Source organism: Acomys minous (genome assembly GCF_964271855.1).
Source record: "Acomys minous genome assembly, chromosome: 18".
Classification (NCBI taxonomy): domain Eukaryota; kingdom Metazoa; phylum Chordata; class Mammalia; order Rodentia; family Muridae; genus Acomys; species Acomys minous.
In genome coordinates this window covers 541,607-561,854 of record NC_140501.1, presented here as the reverse complement: position 1 = coordinate 561,854, position 20,248 = coordinate 541,607, and the positions used below count along the sequence as shown (strand labels likewise).

General features: G+C 36.7%; 1 protein-coding gene across 3 annotated transcripts in view; it reads right to left on the bottom strand.

The window, feature by feature from the left end:
• The window catches only part of FGF14 (fibroblast growth factor 14), a 554,596-nt gene that overhangs the window by 91,528 nt on the left and 442,820 nt on the right, over window positions 1-20,248 (bottom strand). For all 3 annotated transcript variants that reach the window (XM_084767839.1, XM_084767841.1, XM_084767840.1), the window contains one exon: window positions 19,735-19,838. In XM_084767839.1, coding sequence (XP_084623965.1) covers window positions 19,735-19,838 — 104 coding nt within the window. The remainder of the gene's footprint in view (window positions 1-19,734; window positions 19,839-20,248) is intronic.

Sequence of the window (20,248 nt, the reverse complement as noted above, 5' to 3'; positions counted from 1 at the left end):
ATATCTATGATTTCATATCTATTTGATCAATCCTAAAAAAAACCCATCATACTCTTTTATAATTCCATCACCAATGAATGTAGCAACTATTTACACAATTGGTGATTATTTTGAAAACATTTTTTATAAAATATTGAGTGAGAATATGTGGCTTTGGGAATTATTGTGTTTGCATTGCATTTGTATTTGTTTCTATATGAGGTCTGTTGATACTCAATTGTTATGAGAAGTAAGAAAATACTGAAGATAAATAAATAAATAATAAAAGAATATTACTAAAATCCTAGTGAGAATCTGGGCCTCTAGGAATTTATAATCCCTCTGCCAGTGCAGTATCTTTCCTCAATGCTGATGGCTCCTACTTATATTCATGGTTTCTCTAAGGGTGCAATGGTTTTAGGAATTTCTTTTTTCTTTTCTTTTCTTATTATTCTTTTCCTTTTTCTTTTTTCTTATTTTTTTTTTTTTAGTATTCAACATTTGTTTAGTAGGAATTCTTTTTTTATTTTAATTCATTATAATTTATCCCCTCCCTTGTATCTTCTGGTTCCCATCCTCCCTCCTTTTTCTGCTCTATTTCCCTCCCCTAGACCTCTGACAAAAGGGGACCTCCTCCCCTACCAGTGAACAGAGCCTATCAGCCTATAATGTCTCATTTGCATGGCCTGCTTCCCCTTCAGTTTTGTGCAAGGTGATGAGTATGGATCTATTTACACTTTTCTATGTGTGGACATCCAGTTAGACAAACACTATTTGTCAAAGATGCTATCTTTTTTGCATTGTATGGTTTAGGCTTCTTTGCCAAAAATCAAGTGTCCACAGGTGTGTGGGTTTATTTCTGTGTCTTCAATTCCATTCCATTGATCCACCAGTCTGTTCTATGCCAGTACCATAATATTTTTATTATTGTTGTTCTATAGTACAGCTTGAGATCGGGGATAGAGATTCCTCCTGAAGATCTTTTATTGTATGGGATCATTTTAGCTACTCTGGATTTTTTGTTTTTCCTACGAAGTTGAGAATTGGTCTTTCAAGATCTGTAAAGAATTATGTAGGTATTTTGACAAGGACAGCATCGAATCTGTAGATTGCTTTTGGTAAGATAGCCATTTTTACTGTGTTAATCCTCTCAAACCATGAGCATGGGAGATCTATTCATCTTCTGAAATCTTCAATTTCTTTCTTCAAAGACTTGACAGGTTTTTTTTCATAAAATTATGGAGAGTTCATCAAATCTTCTTACCATAAAATATTTTTTTGTGTAGCACACAAACGTCTTTGGTAACACTTTCTCCACAGAACATTTGTCTTTCAAAGTTGGAGTCAGTCTTCTTAGTCCCTAATGCCACTTTTATCAACTGAGTTTACATAATTTCTAGATTCTTCATTGTCACATAGTCACATTCACAGCATCCTTACCATGAGTAGATTAACTCAGGAAACAACATTTTAAAAAAGCTCATCCATAGACACAAATCTTTACCAGTAACTTTTACGGTAACTGTTGTGCAGCGCAGCCATAATTTCAGCCCTGCTTTTGATTTTCATTCTCTTGCTGTTACCACTATATCCACAGATAAATCCTTCACTGAAATATTGGTTTTCTCAAAGTAAAATATAGGGTTGGAAGAATCTTGTTCTTTTTCAAGTTCCCGTTCATGTTGACTTTCTGACCCTCTTCCAGCAATCACAGGTGTTCTTAATGACATCTCCAGTAATATAGACCTTACACAATCTATGGTAGCCAGTTATAGCTTTAATTGCTAACTGGACACATCCTAGAATCACCTAGAAAGAGGGTCTCAGTGACAGATTGTCTCTGTGATGTTAGCCAGTGGGCATGATGTGGGGGAATTCTCTTAATTAAGCTAATTGATGAGAGAAGATCCAGCTCTTCTTTTCTGGATCAGAAATACTTAAGTTATAGAATCAGGTTTTCTTAGGGTCAAGGCAACACTAATAAAGGATAACATTTAATTGTGGCTGGCTTACAGTGTCAGAGGGTTAGTCCATTATCATCATGGCGGGAAGCCTGGCCACGTCCAGGCAAGCATGGTGCGGGAAGAGCCAATAATTCTACATCTTGATCTGAGGGCAGCAAGGAGGAGAGTTGCACACTGGGTAACTCTTGAATTTAGGAGACCTCAAAGCCTGCCCCTATAGTGACACACTTCCTCCAACAAGGCCACACATTCTCCAACAAGCCACACCTCCTAAGACTGCCACTCCTTTGGGCCAAACATTCAGCACATGACTTTATGGGGGCAAAACCTATTCAAACCACCACATAAATAAAGGAGATTTTAAACTACTGACTTTTAGGATGAGATGGACAACTTATTCTTTTTTTGTTACTAAATGACAGGAGCAAATTAGACATTTCATCCTTTCATAGAAATTCCAAATCTTGACAGGACATCATTAGAGCTACAAATTCCAAGGAATACAACAGGCTTCCCTTTAGAAAGAAATTCTCTTACAGAACCCTTTGCATATTGTGAAAAGAAGAATTCACCTTATCTGAGACTGAATGAGTTAAGCCAGTGAAATCAATGCCTAATTAAAGCATTATTTTTTTTTAACAAATCTTTAACAAAACATGTAAATCAGAAAGAACTGTAGAAAATTATTTGTGATTAAAATATAGTTTATTTTATCTTTAGAGAGTAATGGAAACATCCAGGAGTCAACGTAGTAGAAAAACTTTATGTCTGCCAATAGGAAGCAGGTGAATCTCATGTTTATTAATAACTTTAAAAGGGCTTAGCATGAAAGCCTTCACTTACCAGGAAACTGAGACAGAGTGGAGGACATTCTAGTGGGACTATAGATGAGAGAATCATGGGAGAATGGCAAAGTAGAAGGATCCAGAGGGTCCTAGAAGCCTACAAGCAGAACATTATGATAGGCAGATTTGGGCACAGGGGTCCCGCTCAAACTAAGGCACCAGCCAAGGACAATACAGGCAGTAAACCTTAAACCCCTACCCAGATCTAGACAATGGACAGAACATTCTCCACAGAAGAGTGGAGAGTGGGATATTACTTTCTCACGTACTCTGGTGCCTCACCTTTGACCATGTCCCCTGGACGGGGAGACCTGGTGGCACTCAGAGGAAGGACAGCAGGTTACCAAGAAGAGACTTGATACCCTATGAACATATACAGGGGGAGGTAATCCCCCCCAGGAACAGTCATAGGGGAGGGGAATAAGGGGAAAATGGGAGGGAGGGAAGAATGGGAGGATACAAGGGATGGGATAACCATTGAGATGTAACAAGAATAAATTAATAAAGGAGAAAAAATTAAATAAAAAAAAGGAAACAACTCCAGCATTTCATCATTAGCATTTCATCATTGGAGGTAACATTAACTCATTAACTTTTAAAAGAGATCATATTTTGTAGAAAATAATAAATAGACAGGAAAGCTAATACACAGATATGAGTCTTTTTGTTTGTTTTGTTTTGTTTTGTTCTCCTTATGAAGCCCAGATTGGACTTAATTCATAATCCTCCTGCCTCAGTCTCCCAAGTGCCAGAATTAGAGGTGTGTACCATCAGAACCAACTGCATTTTTATCTGTCGTATTTCCTAATATTTTCTAGAAAGACTTTAAAATATACCAGTTAGGGAAGCAATAAAACAAATTGAACCTACAACTAAGAAAGGACATAGGTGACCATGAAAGACTGTTCTATGAGATTAATAATTCATATGCTTGTGGAGGATCTGCAGTAGCTACAAACTAATATCTTAACCACTATTTAAACAAACTTCTAGGCTACCTATAAGGCAACATATGGATAAATAGGATCAAATTTAACTATTTTATAAAACATGGCCATTTTTGTTTCTTTTCTGTTGCTTTAAAGGGACACTATGAACTTACAAAAGAGTTTACATCAGGGCTCATAGTTTCAGAGGATTAGGGTCCATGGACCTCAGAGCAGGGAAGACAGCAGCTGGTAGGCAGTCATGGCACTGAAGCCGTAGCTTAGAGCTTATATCTTGGTCCATGATCATTAAGATAACTGGGGCTGGCATGGGCATTTGAAACCTTAAAGCCAAATCCCAGTGGCACACCTTCATAAACAAGGCCATACCTCCCAATCCTTCCCAAATAGTACCACCAACCGGGGACCAAGAATTCAAAGATATGAGCCTAAAGGGTTCATTATTGTTTAAACCACTGCAATGGCTAACTGAGGTGCTTGTGTGTCAGGCAAAGGCATCCTTTGGAGAGGGCTGAGAGGGTTTTCCTGTTCCAGGAAAGAGATGTCTTTGGAATTGGTAGTCCATGCTGGCTCCAGCTTTCCCACTCGCTCCTTGTGTGGACTTGGAGAACTCATTCATCTTCTCTGGCATGTAAGTCATGAAAGTAGGTAGGACACTGTAGTTTTCAGAGCTCTAACAAGGATAGAGCATTCTCAACTAAATGTATATATTAAAACTCTATATAAATTTGCTTTCATGATGGAAAGGTGAAACAGTCAGGTAGGTTTTGAGTAAAGTATTTGGAAAAGGCAAAAGAAGAACAGTGTCTGAAAAAAATCACTGAAGAATACACACTGAAAATGCAACAGAAAAACAAAAGGAAATACAAATAGCAATAGCACCTCTAAATTATCAAGAGCTAAGGCCATTGTGTGACGCATCTTCACTCAACATGAGATGCTTACAGACATGAGGAAAATTTTTCTCTTCACCTTTTACTTTTGAATTTTCAGGAAAAAAAAAAAACAAATCAGAATTATTTTGATTCAGTCAGCTTCTCCAGGTGGTATTGGGTCTCTCAGCTGTAGATGATACTACATACCGTTACTTAGAGATGGAGAGCTCAGCAAGGATCATTGTGTTACGGGTTGTTCTGTTTGTTGTCTGTTTTCCCAAAAGACACTGAGCAGCTTACTCTTCCTGTCTATACATAAATAAGGCTAGACTTGGAATTTGGTCTGTTTCAAAAGGTATTTGAGTTTACCTGAGTCATTAGAAAGACCCAATTCACTATAAAAAGGGGAACTACCGAGACAGAAATATATACAAAGGGAAAACACCCTGCTGCTACTACAGCAGATCTGCATGATGCTTCTGTAAGAGAAAGGACAACAAAGATTTCTAGCAACTCCCTCAGAAAATGAGGTAGGATAGACCTTATCAGGCCTTCCCATGCCTTTGCTTGAGACATCTGACCCACAAAAGAATAAACTAATACATTTTTGCTGTTTAACCTATGAAATTTGAAGTGCTTCATTACAGAAGCCCTGGTAAGCTGGCAAGGCACTCTGCCCAAACTCAATTACTTTACAATAAGGAAAAGGAAGTCTGGAAAATTACCAAGTGTGATGACTAATCTTAATTGGATTGACAAATGCCTAAATTAGTAAAATATACCCTTGGTTGTCTCTGTAGGCTTGCAGATGGGATTAAGTAGGGAAGGAAGGCCTTCTCTGCCTGTAGGAAGCACTGGCCCATGGGGTGGCAGATAGAATAAAAGGGGAAAATGGAGAAATCAAGATTTCAAGCACTCCCTTGCTCTGATTCCTGGTTACCGTGATATGACTTGCTTTGCTCTTGCACACCTGCAAGCCAGGCCAAAATGCAGCCTTTGCAACTGTGAGCCAAATTAGATCTTCCCTTAAGTAGAGAACAAACCAAGAAATAATATATAGTAATTGTTTAAAAAGATGTTTAAACATGGTGATTTAAGAACAGAAGTCTCGAATCTGTATTTATCCCTTCTTCTCCTTTCCTTTCTCCTCCTGCCTCTCCTCATAATTATCACCACTAACATCTGATGAGCCCCTGTTAAGGTTTTTGCATGGTTCTCAGTGCCTGCGTGTTTAACCAACTCAACCATCACAGTTAAAAATCCCCACTTATAACAAAAGACATTAGAGACACAGAGAACAACTAAAGAACTTCCCAAAGCCAAGGCATTGACCAGCATACAAGTGATGGAATAAAAATTCACAAAGATTACTAGAACACATGTCAGTTATTTTCCTGAGATAAGCTCAGATTTTTGCTAGTCATTTTGTTATGGCTGGAAAGACTTCCCCCAAAGTACAATATCTCAAAAGTAAAGTCACATCCAGAATGACGTATTGCTAAACTGTCTATTTTCCTGAACCGATTACATCATAGGACTGTCGATAACCATCAATATCACTGTGATTCTGAGATGCTTTATTAAAGCTTGAAATAATGAAAATGTGGGGCTATATATTTTAACATTAGAAGTGTCACTTTAAATCTTGTCCTAAGACATTAGTGGAGATCATGCTTAACCCATCATTGTTCCCCATCATGGCAGTGCTTCTGACTGTGGGATTTTCTTTTAAAGCTTATTTGTGTGTGTAAATGTGTATGTAAATTTATATAGCTATATATATTCAGGAGGCCCTAAATACTCAGATCTTCTGGAACTGGAGTTATGGACGAGCCGCCATGTGTGTTCGGGGATCTGAACCTACCAGGACTTCTGCAAAAGCAGTAAAGACTCTTAAAGTCTGAGCTGTCACTCCAACTCCTAATTGCAGAACTTTTAAATGACCTTTTTATGGTGAAAATTTTTGGTTTTTCTTTGTGTATAATGGTACTCATCTTCTTGCTGAAGGGAAGACTAATTGAAGTTACTTCCTGAAATAGCAGTGAATAGATGATATCACACAAAACTGTGTAAAGCCTTTAATTCCTTCCCCAACTGGACCCACATTTCACATAGTAATGACACCTGATGATAAGCATTTTCTCAATAGAACATGCAAATAGATTCCTTGCTTAATTCATAATCATGTACATATCTTAAATGCTAGAGTTTAATAAATAAATAATAAAAATAATTTATTATTCTCATTAAAATTAACAATTCAAGTCAGCATTTTAATAGCAGTAATAGAAGCAAAATTCACTTGCAAATCTTAAACCAGTGTCTACAGTTTAAAGTCATTAATAATTTCTTTGAATGGGTCTTATATTTTCAGGATGTTAGTCCTATTATGGGAGAGAACACAAACGAGGAGATTTCTGATTCTTGTGACCTCTTGGAAGCCTCACCACAACAAACAGCGTGCAACACAGTCAATATCCTTATGTACCCATGTAGGACACCCGGCCTCTATCTCTAAAAATTTGTCTCTACCACTCTGCAGTTCATCCTCTGGATCCTTGGGAAGGGTCTGGCCTCCATGCATCTTTGAGAAGGTAATGAAGGAGTGTCAGCCATTCTTAATTTTCATCTCCAGGGAAAGTAATAATACAAATATGTAATACATTTTCCCCACATATTTGGCCCTCACAATTATGTACTTTGAGACTAGAAGTTTTTAGATTCTTTTCAAAAATATACTTTATTAATTTATTCATATTACATCTAAATTGTTATCCCATCGCTTATATTCTCCCATTTCTCCCTCCCTCCCATTTTCCCCTTACTCCCCTCCCCTATGACTGTGACTGAGGGGGACCTCCTCCCCCTGTATATGCTCATAGGGTATCAAGTCTCTTCTTGGTAACCTGCTATCCTTCCTCTGAGTGCCACCAGGCCTCCCCATCCAGAGGACATGGTCAAATATGGGGCACCAGAATTCGTGTGAAAGTCAGACCCCACTCTACACTCAACTGTGAAGAATGTCCTGTCCACTGGGTAGATCTGGGTAGGCGTTGGAAGTTTACTGCATGTATTGTCCTTGGCTGGTGCCATAGTTTGAGCAGGACACGTGGGCCCAGATCCGCCAGTGATAATATTCTTCTTGTAGGTTTCTAGGACCCTCTGGATCCTTCTATTTCCCCATTCTCCCATGCTTCTCTCACCTAGAGTCACAATAGGATGTCCTCCCCTCTGTCCCCACTTTCCTGGTAAGTGAAGACTTTCATGGGACATTCCCCTTGATCTGAAGTTTTTATATTCTTGTTCAAATGTTTTTGTATGCACTTTAATTCTTCACCAAAATAAAACACCCTTTCTGTAATTTTCTTTCAACCCTTTAGGCAACTTTAAATGGTCTCAGAATTTGTACATTGATGGCTTGAAGTTGAATTCAGTCTAATCCATCCCTGTGACACCATAATTGTATTGTTTTCAAAGAATAACTCATTATTGTTTCATGATATAAGACAAAATCTAGCATTTAAACCATGTAGTTCACTAATATGAGAAGTGTTTAAGGAAAACAAAGGCAATGTTAGAAATCATTGCACTGGGAATCTCTTGCAATTATTCAAGTTGTATGAACACTATTTGGAAAACTCATATATGGATACAATATTTATTTGAGATTATAAAACATGTTCACACATTCATGTCTCAATGTAAATGCCAGTCCAGTTATAAATTATAATCATTGCAATTTCCCCCAATCTCTCAAGTCATACTGGAACACAATAAAAGGAAAGCAAGAGCACTCTCCATTCCTCCCCTACACCAGTTTTTCTTCGCTAAGGTCTCTGCATGGGAAAAAAAAGGGGACTTCAATGAAGGAAAACACAGCAACAGACAGGACTCCCATCAGGAAAAATGTACAGCTGCTCAGAGTTTGAATGGTTCTTCCCATGGATGCAACAGACGTGGCAATGTTGCTGGCCTAATGAAATGTATTGTCACCATCCAGCCTGAACATAATCATAATATTGGAATATTATACAAAACATTCCATCATGTTAAAAAGCCATTCAGAATTCTTAGGTTCATTCAAAAGTCCCAAAAGGTCAACTCAGTGCTAGTAGACTGCCAGCCGTCATTCAGCCTTTTGAATTGTTTGTTTTAAAATAAACTTGTATATTTTCTAATGATTTGTTATTTTAATTTTAATATATTGACATAAAAATAAATCTATTAATGACACATTATGTGCTGTTTCTTTATGAATTTTGCTTATGTTAAAATAAGCTTAAATTGCCTCCTCAAACACTGATTTATTCTTTAGGAACAAATAGTCAAAATTATTCCTTCTAATTCTTTTTAAAGTACATAGCACAAAATCAGAACCTGTGGTCATCTTACTTGCCAAAGAACACTGGAATGTCTGGTTTTGTGCAACTGGGACACACCCATCAACCAATCTTCCCCATCTTTAACTTGTCCTTTCCTCAGGCAGCCACTACCCTATTCTCAGCTTCTATGAGGTTACCTTTTGAGAGTCCATATATGAGTGAAAACATATTGCATTTCTCTATTTTTTTTATCTGTGTGAGAAAGAAATAGACAGACAGAGAGAGTGCAAATGTGTGTGTGTGTGTGTGTGTGTGTGTGTGTGAGAGAGAGAGAGAGAGAGAGAGAGAGAGAGAGAGAGAGAGAGAGAGAGAGAGAGAGAGAGAGAAATTATGTATGCCATGTTGTGTGTGTAGAAGCTAGCAAACAACCTCAGGTATAAGTCCTTGTCCTCACCTTATTTAAGAAAAAATAATCTATTGCTGTTTGCTGTTCAGACAATGGGCCAGATGGCCCAGGAGCTTCTGGGAATTCCTTTCTCTGACTCCTAGCTCATCACAGGGTACTGGATTCTAGATGTGTGGGTACAGCTCCCATTTTAATGTAAATTCTGAGGATACGAGCTCAGGTTCTTCACCTTGTGCAGCAAGCACTTTACCCACTAAGCCACCTCCTACTTTTGTATATTTATTCCTGGCTTATTTTATTGAATATAATAATATTTTATTGAATATAATAATAGTCAATAACATCCTGTCTCAAAGAACAAGATTTAATCCTTTACAATGGTTGAATAATTATCTACTGTGTACATGCATTAAATTTGTCTCTAGGAGATCACTTCAGTTGTCTCTTTCTTGCTTATTATAAACAGTGTTGCAGCAAACATGAGGGTACAGATGTCTATGAAATACTATTTCATTTTCTCTGGATATAAATCCCAGTAATGATATTGCTAAGTCATACTATAACTATATTTTTAATTTTTGATGTAACCCCTTATTTTTTTCCACTCCGACTGTACTAATTTACATTCTTTCCACGGCATCTTCATTGGTACTTGTCATCTTTGTGCTGTTGCTGTTTTCAAGACAGGGTCTCACTCTGTAACTCTCTGGCTGTCCTGGAACTCACTATGTGGCCCAGGATGGCCTTGAACTCATGGATATTTGCCTGCCTCTGCCTCCTGAGTGACAGGAATAAAGGTGTGTTCCATTAAGCCTGGCTATGGTACTTGTCATCCTCAGTCTTTACAATAATTATTCTGGTAGGTCAGGCATGGGGGTGCAGGCCTTTAGTTATAGCACTTGCGAGGCAAAGGCAGGTAGATCTGCCAGGTTCCAGGTTAGCCTGATCTACAACACAGGTTCCAAGGCAGTCAGAACTGCACAAAGAGGCCCTGCCTAGAAAAAACTATTTAATATATATATATATATATTAAAGAACAAAATAAAATATAAATAATTTTTACTAGAGTGAGCTGATGTCTTATCATGGTTTTGGTTTGCATTATACCAGTAATTTTTGCTGATGATTTTCATGTGCCTACTAGGCATTATCATCTCTTCTGAAAAAATGTTTATTGTTCATCTTTATTATTTCACTCATTTCTCTCTGTCTCTCTGTCTCTTTCTCTTGTCTGTCTGTCTGTCTGTCTGTCTGTCTCTCTCTCTCTCTCTCTCTCTCTCTCTCTCTCTCTCTCTCTCTCTCTCTCCTGGTGTGTGTGTGTGTGTGTGTGTGTGTGTGTGTGTGTGTGTGTGTGTGTGTTGAGGCAGGAGAAAAACTTAGTGGAGTTAAACTTCTCCTTTACATGAGTTTCAGGGGATCAAACTCAGGTTACCAGCAAAATGCAATGGGTAAACAAACTCCAACAAGTTTTTCTCTTGCTTCAACACACACACACACACACACACACACACACACACACACACACACACAGAGAGAGAGAGAGAGAGAGAGAGAGAGAGAGACAGACAGACAGACAGACAGACAGACAGACAGACAACAGAGACAGAGAAAATGAGTGAAATAATAAAGATGAGCAATAGACATTTTTCAAAAGAGATGATGATGCCTAATAGGCACATGAAAATCATCAGCAAAAATTACTGGGGTAATACAAAGCAAAACTATGAAAAGACATCAGCTCACTCTAGTAAAAATTATTTATATTTTATTTTGCTGGCCCTGTTTCTCATATTTAAATAGTTATTTGGCTCTCTGCTATTGAATTTCTTGTGTTCTTTATGTAATCTGGATATTAACCCCTTGTCACCAAGATAGCTTGTAAATATTTTCTATATTTTGTAGATTATGTTCTTTCTCTGTTTAAAGCTTTGTTGTGCAGCATTTTCTGCCTGGTGGAGCATTACTGCTGGGTGAGATGTCTGATTACATGAAATTATATGAATGACCTTTATTAATAGCATGGTCTTATAAGGAAGGAATGCGTGTGTGAATAAACAATATTTGAAAGGCAAATCTCATGCTTTGCCTTTGTGTGTCCCAGTTGCACAAAGCCAGATGGTCTAGTGTTCTTTGGACAATAAAATGACTGCAGGTTCTGATACTGTGCTATGTACTTTAAAAATAATTAAATAATGTTTTTGAGCATTTGTTTATAAAGAATAAACTAGTTTTGTCTGTCTGTCTCTCAAATGTACAACCTAATTTCTGAGCACCTTACAGCCCACCAGCCATGCTCTCAGCAAATGTCTTAAAATTTCTTCACCATGTTTTTTCTTCTTGTAGTTTTATAGTTTCAGATTTTACATTTGCGGCTTCAATCCATTTTGAGTAGTTTTTTGTAACTGGCGAGAAACAAGTCTGCACTACACAACTGTGACCCATTAGTACCATTTTCTTTTTTATTTTTTTCTGACACTTTTTGATAAATGATTCATAAAGTTAATATAAATTTTATTTTCATCCAGAGTACTACGTGGTATTTGAGATTTTGAGGTAAGTACACAAGAGCTTCTGTTTAAGGCAATCTTTTTTTGTCTATTTCAATGTTCAAACTTCCTTTTGTGGTGTAATTTAAAATTAAATAAAGGGCTTACTGCTGTTTTTCCTAGGTGACCATTTGGCTTTGCTAACTCTATAAAATTATCTTTCAAATGGCTCAAATTGCATTGGGAAAATACTTAAGTCATTTATGGCACCTGCAAAATGATTTCCTCACAATTTCCTCCTTAAGTTTAATGATATTTCATATAAGCATTTATTTCTCCAGTGATATTTTTTAAAAACTTACCTCTTTCCTATTCCCCTTCTAAGCTTTTTGTCTTAACAGTTTGTGCAATTTAAAAGCTGTTTGTTCTAATATTCTTATTTTTAAAAATACAGATATCTAATTGAAATGGAAAGAATTATACAAACATATTCATGCCCATAGTCTTATCTAATTTGTATTATAACTATTTGTTACTGTGCACTGGGACAATTATTTTCTAGTAATGACAGATAATAAGTCTTACCACCAAGCCAAGCAAGTGGCCCACACCTTTAATCCTAGTGTGCAGGATATGAAGCGGGAATATCACTAGTTCCATCTAGTTTTGCTACATAGTGAGTTCTCTGCCATTCTGGGCTACATGAAGTTCTATTATTCAGAATATTAAAACCAAAATAAGTTTCATTTGTACAGCCTTAAAATATGAAATAGTAAATATCTGTACTTAAATGATAATGTCATAGTAGCTATGAGGGTATCTTATGGAGTTACATGTTTCAGCCATCATTTTATAATTTAATGTGGATGTAAGGTTAATATAAGTATAAATCTTAATTACATAAATAATGTTTACAAATGAATTCAAGTGTTTGCAGTGTGAGCACTTTATGTGGCTTCTAATAAAATATAGTGTTATTCAGGCCATAGTAATATGCTATTTTCAAGGGTCCCATCAACATGTGTCTAACGTATTCCCTACCTTCTATCCTATTATTTCTTACCAATGAACACATTGGTTTTCTCAGATCATTTAAGTAAATCACAACATCTGAAAACTATAAGAAAATGGAATCTCTTAATAGATAAAACTTTGTGTGTCAAGGACTGACCTGACCTAGGAGAGGTTGCAATAAGAGGTTGTTCTAATGGGTCTGTAGGTGAAAGGCAGATGAGATGCAGAGGTCTATATTAATGGAAGAGCCCTCAGTCTTCAAATCTGTGTTATTAGACCCCCATCAAGAGCAAGTGTTAATTTATTATGTAATATCAGTAAATGCTTCTTTCAGTATGTAACCTCAAACTCATCCTTTGTCAGATTCGTATCATTATTAGATGTACCAGTTTAAAAGTAAAGTAAAATAATATTTCCTATTTGTCCACAGGGCAATTTCTGCTAAGTAAAGGCCAGGAGCCAGATAAATGACCAAATAAAATACTTCTATCTTATCAGAGGACAAAAACAGTGATTCTAAACCTGTGTGAGAATATCTTGTTCCCATCTGGTCTCTACTGTTATTGAAACAACAAATAACCACCAATTATGAGACCTTCACATGGAATGCCTAATAACTGTGACTCATCTCTCTTTCCCTAATACAGTGATTGGGTCTTAACGCCAGTATCTAACCTCAGGTAATACTCTTACAGGATCTAATACAGCCTGCTCAGAAGCACATCATGTGCCATCCCATGAAATTGCATTTCTTGTTGAATGAATTATTTTAAGACCAGCAATCACTATTCAGTGAAACTCTAAGCACTTCAGGGCACTGTAAACACTTCTGTAATCTTGGTAAATAATTTTGATAAATTGTATTGTCCACCCCCTACTCAGATGTAACTGATAGACTTCAGATTCTCCATGGGGAGGTGGGGGCAGGGGAACTGCTGCTGAACCTCTGACATGCTCTGAGGCACCAAAGATTTGGTCCCTGCCCTTAGGCAAGACATCCTAGCAGGCACACAGAGGAGGAGGATCAGACTATCCTGATAAGACCAATGAATTGTTGCCAGGCATTTGGGGCTGGAGTGCTCCACAGTCAGAGGTCTGGGGGAGGGGAATGTGGGGAGGAAACTACATACAGCAAGAAGAACAATGAAACAATCAAGAATTACATAAATGTTACATTCATAATGTTTTGGCTATTTGAATTCGGCAACCTTGGAGAAAACATCTTTCCTATCTTGGTGAGTCTAAATTTCTGGATGTAAATCAATATCTCTCATATCTCATCTCTATTAACTTAAAATGCTTATCTAGACCTAAAAGCATCTTTTTTTTTTAAGGTCAAAGCAAAAATTTTATTTTGAAAACCTTTTTTTTTCTCCTTTATTAATTTATTCTTGTTACATCTCAATGGTTATCCCATCCCTTGTATCCTCCCATTCTTCCCTCTCTCCCATTTTCCCCTTATTCCCCTCCCCTATGACTGTTCCTGAGGGGGATTACCTCCCCCTGTATATGTTCATAGGGTATCAAGTCTCTTCTTAGTAACCTGCTGTCCTTCCTCTGAGTGCCACCAGGTCTCCCCCTCCAGGGGACATGGTCAAAGGTGAGGCACCAGCATCTTAACCCTAAAGAACTAAGCTTAATTGTAAAACTAAACTGTATGTTCCTCAACCCCATCAGAGACTTGAGAAGGAATAAAATTAAGCACCGAGTAAACAGGAAGTGCAGGTTAGCAGCTTCCAAAGTGAAAAAAAAATGTCAGAGACAGTTTGCTACCTGAATAATCACCTAAAACTCTCTATAATGTTGGAGCAGCATCCTTCGCCTTCCGGCACAATATAGCTGACAGACATATTTTTGAAGCAGGAACTATTGAGGACTTGTCTACCCTGTGTTGACTCTCTCTGCATCCAAGCTTGCCCACTTTTAGGCAGAATTCTGTCTGTAGCTGAAAGGACATTTTGCCCAGTGGCTTGTTTGCCACATTTGAAGCCATCTCCATAAGGAGGTTATTTGATGTTCATCATCTTCTTGATGTAGACTGGAGTTGCCAGGAGTTAACCTGTTTTATTATCAATGAATTTTAAAAATAATCTTAAAAAATCATTGAATGCCATATTCTTTAGGTCTCTGAGGTTTTTAAAGACTTTGTCTAACTATTTTACCTTATCTACCTATGGAATCATATTTATCTGCTATACCTAGGATGTATATTCTTGTGATAAAAATAGACTAGTAATTGATATGACCATGATTTGATCAACTAACAATTAACTTGTATAACTTACTTATCTTTTTCTTTTATTCATTCTCATGTGACAAAGAGTTAAAAGTGAAATCAATAGCCTTATAAGAGCACAGTAAGAAAGTAGAAAGAAGCTAAGTAAATCACAGTACTTATTAAGAAGGCTTTCCAACATATTTTACTTAATTCACAGATCTCATTATAGATAAGAGAGCTGGCTGATTTAAATTCATAAGTGTCAGAATGAAATCTCAGGTATTCACACAGTGTTTCTCAGATTCCAACCTGCATATGATGTGTGTAGAATGTTTTGCACATATCCAGTCCTCAAAATGTTGACCCGGATGATCCGAGACTCCAGCTCAGTAAGCTCGCATGCTTTAAGAATCACAAGTCTGTAATCTTTGACAATTTCATAAGTATGTATATGAAGTTTTATGACCTTGTTCATCCACATTGCCGTCTTTTACATCTCACCCTCCAACTCAGGATGGCCCCCTTCTTCTTCCCAAGTGTTCTTTCTGGTAATTTCATATATATTTTTTGTGTAAAAACCCACTGATTTTCATTAGGGTCGCCTATATGAGCTTGAATGTTATTAGTGGATATACTACCAAATAAAATTATTCTCTTTGTCCCAACAGCCATTAACCACCAACAGCTCCCAGTTAGGGATGCAGCTCCGTGGGTCTCTGCACTACACATAATGCAATGTTGATGTGATCTTTATCTGTTGGTCCTGTGCTGGTAAACACAGCTTCTATGACTACAATGATTGTGACATATCTAGAAGACGGTGTTTCACACCACTTCTCCCCATTCTTTTACTTCTTCCTTTACAGCATTCCCTGAGCCCTGAATGAAGAGCAGGATGATACTGACATCCTGCCTGAGAGTGTACATGCAGTGTCCCCAGGCCTAGAAAAGGACATCAGAAACCCTGAAACTGGAGCTACAGTTGCCGTGAGCCTCCATGTGGGTCCTGGGAACAAAATCAAGGTCATCTTCAAAATCAGTAAGTGCTCATAACTGCTGAACCATCTTTCCAACCTCACAGGAAATTTCTTAGTCTTTCAAAAGTAGATTGTTTGGTAAAACAATAACAATACACAAGTGTTTCTCTTAGCAAAATAGGTGGTTTTAATCTACCTTAAACATATTTTTTTTCTTAAGCAGTTTTTAACCTGTTTAATTCTTGAACAAAATATTTAACAATTTTTCCTCTCATCTGATAGCTTGTATTATACCTCCAAGAAAATTGTTCATATGACACTAAATCTCTTGAGACTCATAATATAACCATTATGACCACAAAAATAGGTGTTGTCATAAGAAAGAAAAATGTCCATAGGCAACAACTATCTCCAACACTGGAAATATGGTTATTGATATCTCACTCCAGACAACATTTTTCTATATCAGGTAAAACTATTTTTGTTGAACACTTTCAGTAGCTTTATTTGTATAGCAAGGAATTGTAAGATTTCCTGAAACAAGTAAATACATGCCTAGATGCCAACATTGTTGGGACATCATGGAATGGAATTCATCTGGAATGGTCTATTGTATTACTTATCTCCTTCACCCAAAAGCCAGATTATTCATAAAATATGTCTCATAAACATATATTGAAAGGTCAAAATTTCTTTTTAAAGGATGTGTGTGTGTGTGTGTGCGCGCGCGCGCTCACGCACATGCATGTTCATGTGTACATGTCTGTATGGTGCCCTCAGAGGCCAGAAGAGAAGGTCAGACCTCCAAAGGTTTTAGTTACACCATTATGCATTTTTAAATGCTTGTTATAACAGATGCCAGGCCTTATAATGAAAAATATCTCAAGTGGAAACAGAATAGTAAAACACCTAAAAATGTAAAGTAATGAGTGAATTGGACTATACACAGATTCTGTCACTTCGGTATACCACAGGGTTTTAGGGCAAGCTTTTATGCAGTCTGTATATCAATCAGTATCTATTTTATTTGCATTATATTATATATTAATTATGCTTACTGTATTAAAGATTGCTAGGAGGATCAAGTGAATTAATTCATGCCTGGAATACTGCACAATGAACAAATGTGATCTCAATTATTATAATTTAATTATTATTATAAAGTAAAATAACTTGTACACCATTCTCTGTGTTATTATCTTAGTGGGTACTTAGTGACTTATTATTCAAGTAATTATGGAAAAATTATCTCCACCAAAATATTTAAAGTTCAAACTGAATTTAGTTAAAGTCAATGGAGTACTGTAACTATGGACCATGAGAAAAGACTTGAAATTGCTTTAGGTTTTTCTTGAAGTCTCTTTCTTGGCCTGTGGTAAAGATGACAGGCCTCTTCTCACCAACTTGGGCTAGGCTAGGATACAGTGTGAGTTCATAATACCAAAATATGGGAAGAGGCGAAACCAAAATCTGTAAATGAGACACTCACACCTCCACAAAGGATGCCTAGAAACCATCCATCCACAACCCAGGTGGAAGACAATGCATCAAGATTCTTCAATACTTACAGGTGTAAACATTGTTTCCCACAGCAACTTCACAAGTTCCTGAGCAAGGAAGTCATGTTTAAGGTGCTTGGAGGTTTGACTTGGGGTAGCTGCCTTGTGTCCATTCTTACTGTACTGATAGATTGCTCTAAACACAGTAGACTTTGTTCTAGACCAAGACACATATCCAAAAGTACGTAATCTATCTTTAAGGAAGAATATATTACAGTTGTCATCTGGCTCAAAATAAACAACAATTAGAAGCATCTCCCATAGTAGCAAAAAGATAAAACAAATGGAAATGCTCTGATAACAGGATATACACCAGAGAAGGACAAAGTGGTAAAATCAGCAACACAAAGGTAGAATTAAATGTGGTCCTCAACAGTACACATAGAGATATTTAGATTATTCAACCACATACTGGAGGGAAACTAAACAAAAATAACAGAACAAGTGTCAAATCAATAAAATTGAGTTGTATCTGAAATGAGTCATCTCTAGAAATGACATTTTTATATGTTTTCTTAGGCAAGTTGTAAGAAATTCTATCTTGATCTTGCTCGCAGCATGCTGTATATTCATCTCCTGCAGAAGCACACAATTTGCATCATATAAGACCCAGTTCTGTGTTTTGGAACACCCTCAGGTGAGGTTAGATAAGAGGGACTCTGATGTTACTTTGCAGTTCCCTTGACAGAGTTTCCAGATTTGCTGAAAAAATAGGCTGTGGAAGGCTGAATAGACTGTATATTAAATATGATATGTGTATAATATCTAATGGTAGTGATACATAAATATATGATGATATTACAGCTAAATATCATTGTTGTTTGCTGGTGATATTAGATAATGACAAACATACAAAGAATATATATGAAAATGCAGACACAAAGGAGAACACATTTTAAGATATTTACATCTTAATCTATTGATATATGCACAAGAAATAAGCATTTCTGACCAACTCTTTATTTCCTTGTCCTGCAATGGAATGAGATCCTAACTGTATTATAGTGCATGAGCACAGCATACCCAACAGAAAATAAGTTAATGAAGAAATCATCCACGGGAAGCTAAATGGCAGAAAAATTGCTCAGTTTCTGATAATATCAGTAAAAAATAGAAATTCATGCTTAGATTTATGTGAGATGTATAGTTAATTATTTAAAATATTTCTACTAAAATATCTTCATTATTGTAATTCCTCTTAAAATTATATTAAAACTATAGTTGTCCCCTTATGTCCACTGGTTCAGTATCTTTACCTTCAGTGTAGCCAATCAAAAGCACTATAAAAGCTGGTGTCTGTGCTTAACATATGTAGACCTTTTCGATGTGATTAGTCTCTAGGCAATACATAAAACAACAATCTCTTTATTGTTCACATCATAAAATCTGATCAATAATGTAGATATTGTATCATTTCCTAAAGATGACTTTGTGTCTCCCTATAGTAGTATCCACAGAGGATGCTAGAAGCCCAGCCTACAGAGACTGAGGGGTGACTCTACCCCTTTCTCTTTCAAAACTCATATTGTCTCCTTTTAAAAAATACAAGCATTCGGATTTCAGGTGAAAGTGAGATTATATGCTTTATTTGGAAACTTACTGCAACACAGGCTATGCCACTGTTTTCTAGTAGAGTGATAGGGAAGTAAGAGGCATTGATCAAATAGTAATAAGTCCTAGTGGTCACATCCATGCATGGTGTGCACAGTAATATATATATATATATATATATATATATATATATATATATATATATATATATATATATACATTCTTTCTATAAAACTATGTTGGTTAAGTGACAGAATATTAATAACCTTGATTGAATTTCTAGTTAGAAAAAATTTATACAGGAAATTGACCCAGATAAGTATTCAGTTATTAAACTAAGTAAAACTAAATTAGTAGAAGAAATGTGTACAAATAGTAGTTCAAGATGTAAGATGACTATTTCTTCAGATGTGCCCCTGTCACCAAACACTGATGAATAATTAATAAATAGCTCCTGTAGCAGCCCAATATGGACTATATCCCCAAACCAAAGTGGCAGAATCCATGCACGTCCATCTTTGGTTTCTATTGCTGCTCTTGCTATTTTACCCACACTGCACTGAGGGTCAGTGTCATTGGTGTGTCACTTACTGATGGGTAGAGGTAACCTTCTCCATTCATGGCTATGTACAATCCTGTCTTCACTCCCTGGATGGCAACAACGCGTAGTCCCACTGGGATGAGGTTGAACAGTGCTGTTGAAGATAAAGGTGATCTGTCACCAAACAATAGATGAAGCAAAGCATTTCGATAATAATTCTGTTCCTATTTCTGTTATTTAAAAAGTATCATATGTATTTCTATTTTTCCCAGTTCCATCTAATGAACTTTTATTTCTCTTTGTGATGAAGAGTCTTCTGCTATATAAAAAAACAAGCATTGCAGCTTCAGCTTTTACTTAACCAGCTTGCCCACAACCATTTAAAGGATTTGAGGGAAAGAACAGAATCAAACTTGCAAGCATGCTTCTACTACCAAAGCCTCTGACTCTACTAGATTTTAGGAAAAAAATCATCTATGGGTATTCTTTTTTTATTATTAATTTATTTTTATTACATCTCAATGGTTATCCCATCCCTTGTATCCTCCCTTAATGAGCAGAATT